Raw genomic sequence first — 20,191 nt, 5'->3', positions numbered from 1 at the left:
GTGATTTGAAATATAAATTAAGCATGATCCTCTGGCCTTTCTGGAAGTCTGGGAATCAATTTTACCAGCAGTTTGAGAAACTTTACAGCTAAGCCTTCTCCCAGTCCTACAATGTGAGGATTAAACTTTTATGTTACTTCCATTTTTTCTTCGACAACATACATTAATGTTAATATGCAGAAGAATAAATAAAACAACCAAAAAGAAATAAAACACAATTGACTACATGTTAAGCAATATTAACTTTAGCCATAGAAGATAAATTTGGGAAAGAGAAGCTGACAATTTCTTTTAAATGACAGGAACATGTCTCATAGAAATGAATAATCTCATTGATTTTATAACCAAGGTTTGGAAGAATTATTATTCTGTTTTGGCCTATTAGAGAGTCTAATTTGCCCAAGGCCAAAAAAGGAGGAGGAAGATGAAGAAGAAAAACAGAGGGGAGAAGAAGAGGAGGCAGGGGAGGAAGGGAAAAAGCCTTTCTAAAGGAAGGACAGCTAAAAAGGAGACACCACCCACAGGCTCTGCAGGTGAGCTGGCTCACCTGGAATGTACAGTGTTAAATATTAAATCAATGTCCCCTGGGCTGACACTGCATGGCACAAGTTCAGCAAGATGTGACAAGAAAACTGCTCACTATGGCTTTCAGGAGTGCCTGTCCTTCCCCAGCAACGCCTTTCTGTCCTCCTGAGTCAGGCAGAAAGGGAAAGGACAGTCAAATAGAGCACTGTCTGAGGGCCTAGTCTTCAGCCAGTTGCAGGATAAAGAAGGAAATCCAGAAGACTTGGAATCCTGGAAAAGGGATTTGAGTTTTTTATTTATTGACTCAACACATACATTTGAGTGACTGCTATGTACCAGTCCCTAGGTGTAGAGGCTACAGGAATGAAGAAGGCATAGTTCCCTCCTTCCAGGTGTCCATAGGAGACAGACATGGAAAAAAGGCATTCATTACATACTTTGAAAGGTGAAGCGCAAAGTACTGTGGAAACACACTGGGAGCCCCTGAGGGAATGACGCCAAAGCCAGAACCTTGAGTGAACCAAGTTAACCAAGTAAACAAGGCAGGGAAGTGTGCTCCAGAAGGAGAAAGCTCCATGTGACCCAGAGGTAAGAAGAGCATGAGACTTAGAAAACTGCAAGTCAGGCAGGCCTGGGTTAAATTCTACTTTTGCTTAACTTCTCTGGGCCTATTCCTCATCTGGATGAAGGAGATGGGTTTTACCACCTTACAGAGTTGCTTGCAGACGAAATGTGATAACATATATGAATCTACTACTGGTGCATGGCACACAGTAAATGTGCATCCCTTTCCAATTCCTCCCCTGCTCCCTGCCTCCACTTCCCCGGAGACAGGGCTCAGAACAATGAACCGATTGTTGAACTCATAACAGATGAGTTACATCCAAGCAGGGGGTTAGGCAAAGTCCGAAAAGATGGAAACTTTGACTCTGTCCTGAAGAGGGAGTTGGGTAGCCAGTGGCCAGTTTGTGAGCAATTATACAATGGCTAGGGGTAAGTGAGTGAGAGGAGGATAGAAGGGAGGCAATTTTCCCAAATACCGACTATATTTATTGGCATCTCGTTCTAGAATACGGAAGCTAATGGGCCAATACATGTCTCTCCGTGCTCTTCCCTCTGGGTAGGCGGAGTGGTGTGCAGATGAAAAGAGTGTTGGACTTGGAATGAAAACACAGGGTCTTGCCTGAAATTTACCAATCCGATTTTAGGCACATCTGTCAATTTGTTAAGGCTCAATTTTTTTTTTTTTTAAATGTGTGAAGGACCAACAAGTTGATGGAAATGCAAGAGTTTGTAAAATGTCAAACTCTATAAGCAAGCATAACACAAATGGCGGAGTGAGAAATAAACTTTGAAGTTGAGTTAAGAAAGAACTGGCAAAATAAACACATGTTAATATTGGTGGCCGTCTATAGATTTTTGTTTTTTCTAACATTTTCACAAAAAGCCAGCAAAGGGGAGGACAGGTTCTGAGCATTGTTTCACAAACCTGACTTCCTCATCACCAGTAAAGGTTATTTCAGATTCTCACACAGAAACCTGCCTCTCTCAGGGGAAGGAAGCAAATTTTTGTTTGTCTTATCCTTATACAGATAAAAGGAGCTAATGGCAGTTCTTCAAATGCTTCTTAAGGAACAACACTTGAGATGGTTGGATAATAGATTTTAAAGTGTCCCTCTTCTGATTGACTGGAATTAGCCTGCTCATGCTAACAGCTAGATCTTACTCTTATATTCACACAGAAAAATCGTTCCAAGGAATATTTACTCTTAGCAGAAGAGCTTTGACTAGCTGTTATCTTGTGGAATTATAATCATTTGTGTTATTTCTGCCTCTTCCTGCACATAGGACTGATGCGGGAGTGCTGGGTAGAGGAGGGCGTGTTCCCTAGTTAGGGCTCCACCTCCATGGACCTAGGTGAGGACAGGCATTTCTGCTGCATTTCCCAAGACCACCCTGGCCTGCCACGTCCCCCATCCTGTGCCTATAAAAACCCGAGACCCTAGCAAGGCAGAGACAGAAGCAGCTGGGAGGCAAGAGGAGCACATTGGTGGAGGAACACACAGGCGGCTGGACGTCAAGAGGAATGGACCCACACTGGCATGCCGGCTAGCCACTGACCGGCAGACGCACACGGAATTTGGCCAGGGCAATCCGGGCCACTGAGTGGGAAAACCATCTCCCTTCTGGTTCCCCCATCTGCTGCGAGCTACTTCCAGTCAATAAAACCTTGCACTCATTCTCCAAGCCCACGTGTGATCCGATTCTTCTGGTACACCAAGGCAAGAACCCGGGATAAAGAAAGCCCTCTTTCCTTGTGACAAGGTAGAGGGTCTAGCTGAGCTGGTTAACACAAGCCTATAGACGGCAAAACTAAAAAAGCACACTGTAACACACATCCACTGGGGCTTTAGGAGCTGTAAGCATTCACCTGTAGACACTGCTGTGGTGTTGGAGCCCCACAGCCTGCCCGTCTGTATGCTCCCCTAGAGATTTGAGCAGCAGGGCACTGAAGAAGTGAGCCACTGCCCCTGTCACATGCCCTGTGAGGGGGACAAGGGAACCTTTTCCATTTCAAGAACTTTCATGAGACTTATCAATAGATTTGTTTCAAAGCAACAAGCTTCCCTAATCCAACAACGGAAGAAAAAAGAGGATCATTGTCTTCACTCTTTCCATCTATGGAATCCACTACATATAGAGAACACAGATAGGAACAAGGGCAGTAAAATTCCAAAGATGTCTAATCTGCTTTTGCACTGTTTTAGTACAGATGAATAAAAAAAATAGCTATGCAAATTAAAAAACTGTTTCCCATGCATGCTTTTATGAGCGGTTAAATATATGAGTTGTACTGGAGTTCTTTATGGGATGTTAAATAGTAATACATCCTTCTGGATTATATGGACTTTCAAACCTTTAGTTCTGGTTTTTCATGAACAAAAACAGCAGAAGTAGTTAAAAACTTCTATCCCTTTTAGGGAAGTAGAGAATTTAGTTCAGATCTGAGCCAGCTTCCCCAAACCCTGCCAAGGCATGGCTGAATGACCTACTTGAGGTCAGTGATTAACGAAGTCAGCAGATAGCATTTTTCTGTATGAATTTTATACCACCCCAGCCTTTCCTGAAAGACAGTTGATAGATAAAAGAACCAGTTCTTTTAAAGTGAGAGCATCACAGAACATAGGTAAACTGAAAAAAGTTATCTCCTTAAAATGAATTTGCAGTCTCTCAACTTCAGAACTTCTTACAGATTTACTATAAAATTAGAACAAAATGCTTCAGATGATCTAAGAACAGGACAATAATAACAATATATTTCTTTCAGCTTTGAGCCTAATCCCAAACAAAGAATGCCAACTAAACCTTGGAAATATATTAAGTTTCACTGTTCTGTGTTTTCTGAAAAATGTTGATTTCAAGACCAACATGGAAAAGCTGAACCTTTTGCAATAAAAGGAAATACTCAGTACTTTGTCCTTTGTTGCTTGGCAACTAAGGGCTATAAATGGATTTTATGATTATAAATTCTCTGGAATTAATGTGAACATGTAAAACTTGTAATAACTCCCTGGAGACAGGAGTGTTTCTTTGAAAAAGAAATGTATGGATCTGTGTATGTAGCTGTACTTGTTCTTGTTTCACAATAAATAAAACAAGCAATTTGGTTCCTTCACACTTGCAAATACTATAATAAAAACCACTACCATTTATTCTATCATTTTAACATTTTATCATTAATCTTCACAACCGTAAGAGGGTAGGTGTTATTATCCCCATTTGACAGATGCAGAACATGGAAACTTTAAAAGGTCGTACAACTAAGATGCAAAGAAACCAGGATTCAAAGCCAAGTGTGCCTGAAACAAGGCATACGCCATTAGCCTGCATACCACAGAAGATTCCTAAGAAGCATATTTCTCAGCTCTTAATAGTTGAGCTATTGGTAGCTTTAACCCTACGAGAATGACACTAATTCTCAGCATCAAGTCACATGATGCTGTCTTCAGAACACATTACTTCTTATTGCCATATATGACATTTGTTTCTTATATTGTTAATACCAGGATGTCAACCACTGGGGTCCCATCTTGCTGGACTTTTTGTCCTGAGTCAGGTTATCCAAAATTACAAGATTAAGAGTTAATATTTATACTGCACTTCTGAGCATAGCCTGCTGCCTAACTTTCCTCTGTATATTTTTGTTACGCACAGAGCAGTACTGAAGAACAGTGATGGTGTTCTGATATCTTTGTACTCTTATTAGTGGACTTACATTATGAGTTTCTGGAGCTGCCTGCTCAATGAACATAAGCCATTACCTTTTTGCCACTAACACCTCATCTTATTGTGCTAGAGCTGGGATTTTCTAAGGAATAATGGCAGATGGCAGTCAGGTGCCAACTGCTAGCAGTCAGGAATAATTTTACATGCAAATTGTACAGAAGAAAAAAAAAAAGAAAAGAAAGCAAGCCCTGCTTATCTTCTGCTTATCTTAACAGGAGACATGAGTTCTACAACTATCTCTATAGATGTTCTCTGTGACCTGATTAGAAGACAATGTGCACAGTGGATAGGGACACAAGCCTTCAGAGCCAGACAGACTTCTGTCCAAATGTAAGCACTTCACATACATAATAGCTGTGTTACCTTGGGCAAAGTACATAACTTCTCTGAATCTGTTTCCTCATCTCTAAAATACTGACAACATTATCATTCATTGTGTTGTGCAAATTAAGAATTAATATAGCCAACATCTTAGTACAATATCTAACATAAAGTAAAACATTCATTAAATGGCAGTGGTTTTCCTTCATTAAATGACAGTGGTTTTCTTACTGATCACAGGCTGCTGTCTTCAACCCACTGACTGGACATCCTTCCCCACTGCACGGAATCCTTTTTTCGAGGTCACATACAACCTTCTTTTCCCCAGATTCTATAGGCAATTGTCTTGTATTTCAGAAACATTTGAAACGTTTGACCATATTCTTCTTGAAACTCTTTCCTAGTTTAACAACCACACTCTGCTGGTTTCCCTCCTACCTCACTAAACATTCCTTTACTAGTTACTTTCACTTGGATCCCAAAATCCGAGTGATCTGGGACCCTTTTCTCTATCTGTACTCTTCTTGGTGATCTCACGTAGTCTCAGGGGCTTTAAACTGATGACTCTAAGCTGATGACTCCCAAATTGACATCAGCAGCTCTAATTCTTCCTTGGGTTTCAAATTCAATAATCCAACTGCCTCCTCATCGCTTCCACTTGGTTGTCTAAAAGAGATCTCAAATGTAAAATGTCCCAAATGAATTCTTAATTACACACACACACATACGCCTGTTCTTCAGTCTTCCACATCTAAGTACATTGTATTACCATCCATGAATTATTGACACAAACACCTAGGCATCATCCTAAAGAGATTCCTCTGTCTTCCTCACCCCCACATCCCACCCATCTGCCCCTGCTTGTTCTCCTGCTTAAAACTCTCCACACTGAGAATAAAAATCCAAACTCTAATGTCATTTTCTACCACCCTCCCCATTGTCACTCACACTTCAAGCACTTCCACCTCACTGTTCCTTTCCTACCCCTCTCCCAACCACTTCAAGCTCAGTGACTGCACAGTTGCTCTTTTTACCTAAAATGTTCTTCTCCCAGACAGATGCATGACTTGCTTCTGGTCATTCTTCAGGTCTCAGCTTGAATGTCATCCCCTCAGAAACCATTCCTGATTGTCTTAGCTCAAGTAACTCTCTCTTCATCAGACTCTCTGCACCACCATCCGGTTTTATTTTCTTCATAATTAATGGCATTTTGAAATAATTGTTTTATTTATCTCCTATTGTCTTCTCCCTTCATCTAGAGAAGAAGCCACTATAAGGCAAGGATTCTGCTAATTCATCACAGAGTCCCTGGCTCTTAGGAGAGCAGCAGGCTCATGAGAGACAGTCAAATATTTTTTGATTGTGTGAAAGTTGATCACACAAATTAGGTCATTCTTGTCATAGCCAACTAAAACAGAGTCATGAGGCCAGGGGGAAAAAGCACTCAGGGCATATAACATTGCTCAAAAAATGTAATTCTCTACAAGCCTGGATGCTGAAACTGCTTGCTATATAAACTTAGACCAGTTTTATATCTAATCGTTGCTGAAACAACCTGCTACAACTCTTAAAACTAGTTTTACCCACCACTGTCACTCACCAACCAAAACTTGCCAGCTCCCTAAACTTTAATAGTGTCAATTAATTTCCTCAAAGAACAAGACATAACATTTCTCCTTTCCATAAAACCTCCAGCCTCCTCTTTATTCTTCAAGCCTACCAAAGACAACCTAGCCTGCCTGTATGCTCCAAATTGCAATTCTTTCTTCCCAAATAAAACATTAAATTTAGAGATTCATCTCTACATTTTTATTTTGACTTTGACAACTGACTGAATAAACACGGTAAGGAATAAATGACCTTGCAGCCACTTACTATCTGGATAACCCTCAAGCAAGTTACTTAACCTCTGTCAGCCTCATGTTTCTCACACAAGGATAGAAATCCCCCAGGGTTGCCTTGATGCTAAATGGAGAAAATAATAATTAAGAAACAACGAGAAAAATAGTAACTAAAAATTACTGTCTCTCTGTGCCACGCATAGTGCTTCACAACCACATTTTGAGATAAGAGGGTTATCCCCATTTTACAAGCAAGGAAATTAAGGCCTGCAGAGCCTTACGAACCTATCCACAGTCCCAGAGGTAGTCAATGGCAGAGCTAGGAATCACAGCCAGGATGACTCAGAACCCATGTTCCTAAGGACGATTCTGCACTCAGCACATAGTAAGTGCTTGACAACAGTTATTATGATTATTAATTAGGTTGTAGATCAGGGGTTGGAAAACTTTTTTTGTAAAGAGCCAGATAGTATTTTAGGTTTTGCAGGCCACATGGTCTCTATTGCAACCATCCACCTCTTTGCTCACAGCATCAAAGCAGCCACAGACAATATGTAAAGAGTATGTTACAGTAAAACTTTATTTGCAAAAACAGGCTGCAGGCCAGATTTGGCCTGTGGTCCATAATTGACTGACCCCTGTTGATGATGAATAACTAACATTAAGAGATGCTTACTGTATGTTTACTAAAAAGCACAAATTATATAATCCCATTTTTGTTTTAAAAAGCACACAAGATACACACCAAACTGAACACAGTTAGCACTAAATAGTAAAATTACTAGTGATAACTATCTTCTTCTTTTAGGTTATCTATATTATCCACAATTGTCCATGTATTGAATGTTTAGCTTCCAAGACATTGTGGAGTCTTCCAGAAACCAGGTTCTAACTTCAAAGTTGAAAGATGACAATATCAATAACACCAAAGAAGGTGGGGAGTCCTCCACTCAGAAGGGTTTGTTTGGGTGATTTTGTTCCAGGACTCCCCAGAGATAGTGATAAATCTGACAGGTCTCAAAGGTAGCGTGGGCAGGTGACAAAGGTTAGCTCTAATCTCCTTATGGCACACTTCAAATTCTAATTAAATCACCTTTGTTTTGGAGATCCCAGAATGAAAGAAGAAAGGTATTTCTTAGAAATGTTCAGATAATTTCATAGAAATGTTCAGATAATCCTAAATTCCTTGCATGACCTGGCTGGTTCTTCCTGTCCTTGGCATGTTCTTGTTCCCAGTCTCCTGGGAAGTCCCTGCTGTTTCCACACAGAATCAGAGGCTGCCTGCACAGATGAACAGTGAACTCCTGCATCTCTGAAATTATCCCACAGAGATATATATATAGACATCTCTATATATCTATATAAATATATTATCTCTCTATATATTATCTATAATATATATAGAAACTATATCCATAGAAACCTCCAAAAATAGTATAAACAAGGACAGTATAGGGATCCCATAGAAATAAAAACTCTTTCAAAAAACAGAAGGTATAATATATCTATATAGATATATTATCTCTCTATATATTATCTCTATCTATCTATCTATCTATCTATCTATCTATCTATATCTGTGGGATAATTTCAGAGATGCTGGGCACAACATAATACCTAAAATTCCACCATTAGAGATTAACCAGACCTGTTCCTGGAGGAGGTAATCTTTCTGCTGCTTTTGATCCAGACAGTTTCAATGTTCTATGAAAGCACTTTGAATACAAGACTCTACTGAGGTGTAAGGTGGTGTTAGATCATTTGCCATTTGCTCCTCTGTGCAAGCTTAGGTTTTATTAGGACAGAAGGAAGAGGGCATAGGAAACTGGTTGTCTAAGAGAGTGGGAAAGTGGTGGCCCCAAAGACAGAGAATTGAGAGACTGGCCTGAGGCCAGAGATACTCTACCCATAAGACAGACTTGCCCAGTGCCAGCACTGGGCAGCTTCTGTTCTCTACACTGCATTCGGCTTTCAGAGCTTCTGATTCTTCTGTCAGAAATTCAGAAACCAGCTAATCAAAGTTGTTTTCACATTTTGGAGAAATAATATACAGGAACCACTTAAGACATTTATCATTTTATCTCTGCTAATAATAGAATCTGAGGCATTCTGTCAACATCTATGTTCTATTCACCAGACCATTCTGCTACTGGGCAAGTTTTCCCTCTTCATACAGTTGAACTTGCTGGGTGCCCCAGCCCTGGTTAGAATGGACTAGTCTTTTGCACTGTTCTTTCATTCATTCACTACATAAATATCCGTAAGTGCCTACTATATGCCAATATCATATAGGCACTTTTTCCAAGCAACGGCTCTCCTCTACACAGCAATTCTGCTTAACCTCCCTGAAGCCCTTCTAGATTAATCCCATCTGAATTAAGCACTCAGTCACTGCTTGTCTGCTCCAAAGCCTTCAGCATTTCCCCCATTTTCCTGAACATGGGGCACTTCCATGGTATTCCTATACAGCTTATGGACAGCAGATGTTTCTGCCTTCCCTGCATCCCCACTGCCCTCTTTTGATAATAGCTACCTGGAGAATTTAAATCTTAAGCAGCGAGACAGGGGCAGAAAATGTTCAAAGCTTTTTTGATGGCAGCTTCCTGAACAGACTATTCTTCCTCGTAGATCTCAAGAGCTGCCTGGTGGTTACTGTCCAGGTTCTAGCAGCTACTCCCACAAACCTCAACAAGTGAGCCAGAGTTTCTGCCAGTTTCCTTCTTGAGCTTTTACTTGTGATCTTAGTATGTAGTTTTTCCCACAGCATACTTTTCCCCACTCTGCTCAATCTGGGCCGGAATCTCCTCTTTGCTTTCAATGCTAAGCCAACAAAGCATTTGAGCACCTACTTCAGGATGAAGAAGATAAATAAATAGCTTCTCAAGATTTTGTTCTTTAGAGATTAAATATAATCAACAATACTGTTTTCAAATCAATTTTAATAAACTATTTTTAAGAGCTTGGAAACAAATAATGAGTCCTCTGATATCAAGATAGTACAAATTAAGAGTCTAAGATTATAGCTATCAAAGATAATGAAGTAAAGTGAGGAATGGGATTTACTGTACTTCATTTTTTAATTCCTTTTTATCCAGAAGGTTGTTGTAAGAATAAAACGATATGATGTAAAGTAAATAGCACGGCGCTTGGCACATGGTAAATGCTCAACAGATGTTATTAATCTGGTTCAAACTTGAGGTGAATTCAAACATCAGATACACACATACACTGTATAGAATGAATTTATAAATAAATGCAAAAATGGCTTTTACTGAAACTATTGATCCCCCTAAGAACATATTTCATTTGCATATCTATATATAAAAATCATCTGCATCGATATCAGTTACCTGCAATTTACAGAGTTTTAACATAGCTCTACCACACTGAAAGGCGCAAACACCACAGAATCCCATAGCCCAGAATGATGTGATTTAGGCATAGTTTTCTATGGAAGACACCCAGTAATCCTTTTAATCCATGTCAAAATCTTTTACAATTTTTCTTGACACATGGATCTTAAACAGAAGCGTTTTGCTGAATTAAACCTATTCTCCTTTAAGATAAACTCTTCCCTGATTATAACATTATATATTCAAATTATAAAGCACTTAGATAACAAAGGATAAAGAAAATAAAAATCTTCATAATCCTATCACTCCGAGGTAGTTACTATTAATGCTTAAAGTATATTCATATGGTTTTTTCTATGTATTTGTGTGTGCATGAATGGAAATATATTAACTGTTTTCAACCCAGTTTTAGTAAACTTTGTTATAGAAAGTTATCTATATATATCTAATTGTGTTTATATATTCCACATTGTAATTCACTTTTTTCCTTAATATCATAAACATTTTTCCTTGTCATCATTTTTAATAGTTACAAAATATTCCATTACATGTTAGAACCGTAATTAATAAATCCACCACTATTAGAAATTTAGGTTGTAACCAATTTTTAGTTATTATAAATAAAACAATGCACCCATCTTCTGAACCTTTTTCTTGAAGTGGTACCGTTTTGCTGAAAAAGCCAAACATCTCACATGGTGTCTGAGTTTCCAGAGGATGCTGCGATCTCTAGAGTGCCTGATGGCGCCTCTTCTGCTTTAGCTCACAAGCCTACCTATTGCATCAGTGGCAGACGGGGATTTGAATTAGAACCAGAATTATCAGCTACCCAGAACAACCACCCTTGTCATTTTCCTGAGACACCATGAAGATTTAGTCACGTTTGGAAGTTTAAAAAAAAAAACAACTAAGATCATCATGAGCTTTGACAGTCAAGGCCATTTAATTCAAGATAATTTTTAATACAAAAATGTTTATGAGGAAAACATACATTATTTAGGGCTTAGTTTCTTAGAATGAAGAGCCTGAGGAAATGGAGAAAATAGCTTTCAGGTGGGTAACAAATTGTCAAATTTTTTTCTTGATTTTCAAACCCTGAATTTTTTATATATGAGATGGTATTTGATTAGAAACAATAACATATCAATAGGAGCGTGACATGAAACAACTGGCTCTTCTCATTAGAATATCAGATTCAAGGAGAGGGTATAGCTCAGAGGTAGAGCACTGGACTGCAGATCAAGAATATCAGCTTCAGTTCAGCTGCCTTCATTTGAAAAGGGTCAAGAGAAAGGAAATTATTAAAATGTAAGAGAAGGTATCCAAAGCCCTACAAGCTACCATTTAAAGAAAGTGGTTATTGAACCTGACTCAGAGTAGGTGCTCAATATTTGCTGAATAGTAGAGAAGAAAAAATTGACAATTAGCTGTGTGATTTTCAGGGGGATGGGAATCACTTAAGCTAGTGCCTTCATTTTAATTTGTGAAGTCTACCACCTTTTCCAACTATTCACAGATAATGTAAGAAAAACACTGACCATTTTATTCTCTTTCAATAGAGAATGGACTTTCCCCATGAAAAAGGCTTCAAATGGAGCCACAGAGTTTGGTTTGGACTAAGACAAATACTTTTATAATAATGATCAGATAATTGCAACAAGCTGCAGAGGGGACTTGTAGAAACTATATCCATAGAAACCTCCCAAAATACTATAAACAAGGACAGTATAGGGATCCCATAGAAATAAAAGCTCTTTCAAAAAACAGAAGGTAGAACAGATTCGATATTCAGGTCTTCCCTAGCTCTAGAAGGAAATAGTAGATTTTTGCATGTATACAATAAATTGCTGGTTTCTCTAAAATAGATGCAATGGTAGATTGAAGCTTGCTACCTGCTGCTCAAATGAAAATCATATATGATATAAAATCAGGCAATAACAGTCTAGCAACATTAGTGCCCCTACCATGTGCCAAGCATGACCCAGGTAGACAATACCAACTTGGCCACTGTCAGAGACAGAACACTCAATGGGATGGATGGTAGGACGAGATAATGTGATAATTCTCTTGGTCTTATGTTTCTTCTTGCCATTTCTGGAAAAATCCAAGCCACAGAAACTACCCCATGGTGTTGATTCCTCCCAATAGTGACATAGAATCTCACTATTTCTTTGGTACGCCCCATCACTCTTTAGTGTTCAACATTCTTTACTATTCAGCCCATTCCATTCAACTTTTAAATATATATTATTTGTCAGGCACTTTACAAAGCACAAGAAATACCAAAAGCACTTTTCTCAATGTGCTGCTGACTGATTCCTAGATTCTGTAAATGAGCAGGTCTTCCCTCACTTCTTCTCATACTCCCTCATGCAAAATACCTTACCGTGTAAAAATGATGGTCACGTTTCCCTTCACATGGAATTTGAGCATGGCTATGTAGTTTTTTTAAACATAGGGCATGGGAAAAAATAAAATCTAGCACAGGACAGAGACAAGTAATAATAACATAAATATGCTGACTCCTTGATTCTAACAACCAAACTATAAGATGAAAATCCTGTTTTGTTTAAAATTTCTATCCATACCATTGATTTTTTGCTTCCAATGTAGCAAATAAACCCCTACTTTCGATATTAGGAGAGTTACCTAAGTATGATAGCATTTCTTTCAAAACAGAGTTTAAGTGAATACGGAAAAGGTGAAACAGGGATAGTGAGCATTTCTCAGAAGCAGCAAATTCATGCTGGAAATCAGCCTCTTACCTTCAAAGAACTGCTGCAGGGCCTCATTTTCGCCTACCACATCCATGGTACTGTGATCCTAGTACTATTTCCTCATAAAACAACGGTTATCAGACCTCAGGAAGTAAGTACTGTCCTTTTGATTTGAAGCCTACGAATGCTCTTGAAAAATCTTCATTTTCTTTTTATTGGAGTGAAGCATATCTTCGGCCATCAAATTGTGCCCAGAAAGATGGTAGAGTTTTCAAATGTGATTATAAAACTGGAAGGATATACAACCATACATTTAAAAAAAATTCATGAAGAAGGAAGAGGTAGCAAATTCATCTATCTTAATATAGGGAACTGTTTCTACTCTGCTTTTCGTCTTTAAGGACCTTTGTCCTTAGTGACACATGTAATTACACAAATGGGCAATAAATACATAGTCTTATCTCTTATTTGTCCTTTTACACCAATATATTTATATCTCCACCTTTATCAACTAGATCCACTTAGCTACCACCAATAAAACATACTTATTTTTTTAACCTAGAAAAAAGGGATAAATCAATATAATTACTTTTATAGATACTTATAATCACAGGTAATTTTAAAAGGCTTGTGATAATGAAAAGTTAGAATTTGTTAAGTATTTCCAAACTTACAGCAAAAACTTAAATTCCTTAATACATACCTGTTCCATTTCCTCTAGAGCTTATTTGCTTCCAAAGTATAAACCATAAAGTATGAGAAGTCTCTCTAACAAGCAACAAAAACTGCACTACCAATTTAATAATTCTTACAGTTGAGTCACTACTAACTGGATTCACTCCTAAATATAAAACCATACCCAAATAAATGTTTTGTTTTCACTGCTTAGCTATAATTCATTTAAAAATAGCCTAAGAAAATATAATTAGGAAATTAAATTATCCTTTCCGCCCCTTCCTTTTCTCTTTTTTCCCAACTTTCTATTTGGAAAAAAAAATAGTATCATAAAATACCCATACACTCTTCACCTACACTTACCAATTATTGACACTCTCTCTCTCATATATATATATACATATATATATATATGAGACAGAGTGGTAGCAGCGGATATGGATATGTGTGTGGATATGGATATGTGTGTGGAAGGATATGGATATATATATATCCATATATAGTTTGTTTATATATATCCATATAGTTTTTATATATATAGTTTATTTCTAATTTTTATGGATACATAATAGTTGTACATATTTATGGGGTACATATATTTTGATACAAACATACAATGTGTAATGATCAAATCAGGGCAATTGGGGTATCCATCACCTCAAACATTTATCATTTATCATTTATGTTGGGAACAGTCCAAATCCACTCCTTTATTGTGAAATATACAATAAATCATTGTTAACTGTATTTACCCTATTGTGCTACCAAACACTAGATCATATTCCTTCTATATATTTTTGCACCCATTACCCAATGCCTCTTTATCCTCTCACCCCCAACCCCTATTACCCTTCCCAGCCTCTGCTATCCTTCGTTGTATTCACTACTTATAGTGGTAGATTCTGAATGTATATATATATATACCCATATCCTTTCTTTGACTGAACCATTTGAAAATAAGTTGGTGACATCTTGACATGTCACCCTTAAATAACTCAGTATATGTGTCCCGACAATAAGGACATTTTCCCACATAATCGCAATGTCATCATTATACCAAAGAAATGTAATATTATCATCTCATATATTTCTTCCAGTCTCCAAAATCTTTTTTATGGCTTTTGATTTCTGATTAAGGATCCAATGGATGTCCATGCACTGCCTTTGGTTATGTCTTTTTAAAATACAGAACAGTCCCCTTATCATTTTGATTTGTGCTCTTCATGATTTTGACTTTTTTCTATAGTCCAGGCTCATTGCCTTGTAGAATACCCGTTTTCCAAATTTGTCTATTGTTTCATTATTAGAATTAGTAGGTGACATAATTCCAAATATATATTTTACACACATATACTGTTACTTGAAAATGAGCAAACTAAGATTAGCTTAGAAAAGAAAAGGTTTAGGAGCTTCTTTTGATGGTCACACTGGCTCTCAGATCTATAAGGACAAGTCATCAAGCTGTTTAAAGAAATGAATTTTCAACAATTGTATGAAGCTATCTGCTGGGTGCAGGAAATAAAAAGATGAATAAATAATAGTCCCTGCCCTCCATAAACTGAAATCTAGGGCATGAGAAAAACACAAGTGACTGTAACTCAGGGCAGACTGATAGCTGGGAAAATGTCTCAAGAGAACAGAGAAAGGACAGTAATTTAATCTGGGAGGATCTGGAAAGGTGCCACAAAGAGCTAGGATGTGGATACACTTAAACAGTGCATAGGTCTTTTTTTTTTTCATTTTTTTAAATTAACAAATAGTAATTGCCCATATTCATGGGGTACACAATGATATTTCCATACATATAATGTGTAGTGATCAGATCAGGGTAATTAGCATATCCATCATCTCAAACATTTATCATCTTTTTATGTTGGAAACATTCAACAACCTCCTTCCAGCTATTAGCTATTTGAAACTACACATTATTGTTAACTACAGTCATCCTACAGTGGTACAGGATATATTAAACAATAAGTATGTTTCTTAAAACATGAGCAATGTCTCAGAAGACAGAGAGCACAGGTACAGAGATTGTGTGCCTAGTATGGTGCCAGAGGAGATTGGAAAGTAGGCTGAAGAAAGATGGTGGTAGTTTATTTCTAATTTTTATGGATACATAATAGTTGTACATATTTATGCGGTACATATGATATTTTGATACAAACATACAATGTGTAATGATCAAATCAGGGTAATTGGGGTATCCATCACCTCAAACATTTATCATTTGTGTTGGGAACATTCCAAATCCACTCATTTATTGTGAAATATACATTATTAACTGTATTTACCCTATTGTGCTACCAAACAATAGATCATATTCCTTCTATAGATTTTTACACCCATTACCCAACCCCTCTTTATACTCCCACCCCCCAACCCCCATTACCCAGCCCAGCCTCTGCTATCCTCTGTTGTATTCACTACCTATAGTGGTAGATTCTGAATGTAATTTGATTCCATGCATATTCATTCTAAGTGTATCTATTGACAGTTTCTATCTGCGTGGGTGTGGGGCATGATACAATCCCATTTAACTCAGAGAGATCTCTGTGGCAGAAGGTGTTGGCTGGGGTGATAACCAAAGTTTAAGCAGTTTAAGAAGCTACTGCAAAATCCAGGTAGGCTGTAGTAAAGCCCGAAGCAAGGCGACGTAAAACAAAGCAATGGTTACTGGCTGGATGTAGGGAGCAACGATGAAGTCAAATGATATTTTTTTAAGGATTTATATGCCTTTAGGTAAAATATGAATTAATATGCCTAAAACATGTAGCCTCTGGCAAACCCTAGACTCCAAGAGAAGCTCCCAACCAAGTCTCCTGGAGGCCACTGGAAATGAGTCATCACGCTATAATCCACTGCCAAGTAATGATTCTGGATCCCGTCCACCAATTCACCCACAGACTTCATGTTCTCAGCAGCACAGTGATGTGACAGGAAGCATCATAGAAATGAGATTTCATTTAATGGCCTGAGAAGCTAAGGTTAGAATTGGGGTTCCGAACTGAAATACTTCCAAGGCCCAGCAGATAAGTGAGTAAAGTGGGTCGCTTAGCCTTGGTGTCAGGGAGACAATCCAGGGTGGTGGGCCATAGAGCAAACCACGGAGTGCATACCCTGAGCAAGGGTGTAGCCACCCGACAGGTGGAGTCACTCAGCTTCACCCGAGTGTTGTCATTCAAGAATGTAGGCTCAGTGTTCTCAAAACGGCACATTTTAAAAGAGCAGCTTGAAATGCAGATTTTAGATTTCCTCATTTTTAAATGCTGGCAATTGTTCAAAAACAAGATGGACAAACAGAAAAATAAACCAAAACACTGTGAAGGACAAATAGCATATTGTGTGAAAACACAATGGAGCCCACAAGATGCAACTTTGGTGCCGAGATCTGTGGAAACTGAAGAGAATTGAGAAGGAAGTTGTTGGGAGGACTAGAAAATCTCTATTAATCAGAATCCAGAGCACTCCGCTGAGAGCACAATCCAGCTGGTGGACATGGGATTTAAGTGGAAATTCCTCCCTCTCAGTGAATAACAAATATGATGCATATTTTCCTGATTATGGTCTTTAGGTCTCTTACATTTTCCAACTCTCTTGATACCCCCATTTTGCACAGTTTCGGTAGAGAATCATCCTCTTGAATAGTAATCTAATTGAGTTGTGATTTGGGTTTGCTTTGGTATTGACATTTCCTAGAGGGCTCCAATAGATACAGATAAAAGCTGAGCTGCTGCGGTTAAATCTGGGGATGTGGTGATGGGAGCCCTGTATCCCTCTTGAGACTGTCCCTGAGACCTGTAGCTCTAGAATCTAGTCCTCATGACCTCAGACGTTCCTCCAGAAGTAAACTGTGTGTGAACTTGTGCTCCCTTGAGAAGCTGCCTTTAGGAAGGGTTTCAATTCTTTTAATATTTTATCAAGTTTATTCCTCTTCTACATTTTAGTTCTGCAAATTTTCATGAAGTTTTTTAAAGCTTTCATTGTTATCTCTCTGTTAACAACTACCACTATGAAAACTTGATTTTCTACTGAGTTTGGGTTTTTGTTTTTGTTTTTTTTTTTCAGACGGAGTTTCACTCTTGTTGCCCACGCTGGAGTGCAATGGCGTGATCTCGACTCACCACAACCTCTGCCTCCTGGGTTCAAGCGATTCTCCTGCCTCAGCCTCCCAAGTAGCTGGGATTACAGGCATGCGCCACCACACCTGGCTAATTTTGTGTTTTTAGTAGAGACAGGGTTTCTCCATGTTGGTCAAGCTGGTCTCGAACTCCCAACCTCAGGGGATCCGCCTGCCTCAGCCTCCCAAAGTGCTGGGATTACAGGCATAAGCCATCGCACCCAGCCAGTTTTTTTTTTCTAAGTGCAATGGGAAGCCACTAAAAGGGCTTTAAGCAGGGAAATGACATTATCTGATTTTCGTTTTATAAAGATCCCTGTGGCTGCCGTCAGCGATTGTAGGAGGGCAGGAGTGGATGCAAGGACAGCAGACATTAGTGCAGGAGTTCAGGTGAAAGATAATAGCTTGGACAGAGCGATAGCAGTGGACATAGAGGCAAGTGGATAGATTTAAGATGTCTCGGAGACAGCTGATGGAATTTGCTGATAACTGGATTGGGAGTGACAATGACAAATAAAGGAACCTAGAATAAGCCCCAGAATTTTGCTTAAGCAACTGAGAGTTCAGCCATGGCAGATTTGTTAAGCGCAAAAGTTAAACACAAATACAAATTCATACTGCATTGGACTCTTTTAAGCAGTCTTAGAGAAAAAACATTTTATCTAGGGAAAAATGCAACAACAAAAACCTTTGAAAACAAAAGCCTATGAATAAAAGCAGACCTGTTTTAGACTCTGGATGCACAAAACAAAAACACACAGGATTCTCGTGGTGGCGATGGGAAAGTGAAGAGGTAACAGGTTGCAAGTTATTTTAAGGACTAAGACCCAATGTTCAGAAACCAAATCTCGTTCTTCCAGTGTGGATGCTTAGTCAAAGACTGTAAATTGTCTTCAAGCTGAGGGAAACCACGAAGAGAGAGGAGTGGCGACCTACCTGACCTTCCCAGTTTTTGGGAGCCAAACCTAGACCAGAATGTAGGTCTAAGTGACTCCGAATCCAGAGCTGTCTCCATTAGGCCAGGCTCTCACCCCAGCTCCAAACCAACTTCTAAAAACTTGTCCAAGTCTTCCTCTTCTTTAGAATTGGTAATCTTGGCAATTAAATTCAGCGTACAAACACTCTCCTGAACATAATCAGCATGCTGGTTCTTCCTTTTCTGTTGCCTTGCTCTTCCTAACAGCTCCTCCTTTCGTCTTTGCAGGCTGCTTCTCTGTCACAGGAACTCAGGGCGCAGTGCTGTACTTCATCTCCAAAGTGTCCCTAAAGCACCCATCTGATCCCATGGCTAACTACTCCCCAAATTATCTCCTGGACTGACCTTACTGAATTTAGACTTGTACATCCAACACCTGCTTAACATATCCACTTTGATGCTCAGTGGGCACCTCACACTTCATGTGTCAAACACTGAATTTCTGTCTCTGTTATGCACGTACCCAAACTTTCCCCCACCATGTAATAACTGCATGTAATAACTGCATTCCCCCACCTCAATAAACTGCAATAGCTCAAGCCAAAAGCCTAAGATTCAGACCTGAATTCTTTCCTTTCCTCTCTCTCAAATGCAATTCAACAATTTTGTTACCTTTCATTTTTTGTTTTGGAATGAAGGCACATATAACTGAGCTAGTAATAATGCTTGATTCATAATACACTACCGATGTTCCATGCATAACTCTCTTATTCATTTGTTCATGCATTTATTTTGTTTTTGAATTTTTTTAGAGGGGGGCACGGTCTATGTTGCCCAGGTTGGAATATAGTAGCTAGTCACAGATGAAAGCATAGCACACTACAGCCTTGAACTGGCCTCAAGGATCTTCCTACCTCAGACTCCCAAGTAGCTGGGACTATAAGCACGCACCACTACACCCAGCTCATGTACTTACTTTTAATGACAAATGAACCACCCCAAAACCCACCACCTAACCCAGGGACTAAAACATTACCAGTGACTTACTCATAGATTTGCTCCTCCTCTACCTCTCTGACACCCAGAGGTAACCACTATCTTGAACTTTATTGCTTTTTAAAAGTTTTGTCACATATGTCAATGCCTAAACAGCTGTTCAGTTTTAGTTGTTCTTGACTTTTATGAGAAAAGTATCATGTCATATATAGTTTTCTCAGAATTGCTTTTTCATTCTGAGTTATTGTGCTGCAAGTAGCTGGTATTCACTCATTTTGCTGCCATGTAATAATCACCCATTCTGTGAACACATTACATCTTCCTAAAAATAGACATTTTAATTTATTCCAGAACATTCTTATATGTGTGATCTGGGGGACTCGTGCAAGCATTTCTCAAGTATATACTGAAAAGTGAAATTGCTGACCCATGGGTATACC

The 20,191-nt window shown here is 38.7% G+C and overlaps 1 protein-coding gene across 1 annotated transcript in view; it reads right to left on the bottom strand.

Moving 5' to 3' along the window:
- MYRFL (myelin regulatory factor like) overlaps positions 1 to 13,512 on the bottom strand; it is a 121,999-nt gene extending 108,487 nt beyond the window's left edge. Inside the window, exon 1 of the mRNA XM_054445027.1 lies at positions 13,093 to 13,512. Coding sequence (XP_054301002.1) covers positions 13,093 to 13,138 — 46 coding nt within the window. The 5' untranslated portion in view covers positions 13,139 to 13,512. The remainder of the gene's footprint in view (positions 1 to 13,092) is intronic.
- Between the last annotated feature and the right edge of the window lie 6,679 nt (positions 13,513 to 20,191).

Source organism: Pongo pygmaeus, chromosome 10 (genome assembly GCF_028885625.2).
Source record: "Pongo pygmaeus isolate AG05252 chromosome 10, NHGRI_mPonPyg2-v2.0_pri, whole genome shotgun sequence".
NCBI lineage: Eukaryota > Metazoa > Chordata > Mammalia > Primates > Hominidae > Pongo > Pongo pygmaeus.
Note: the sequence above shows the minus strand (reverse complement) of the source record. Positions and strands in the feature narration are given on the sequence as shown.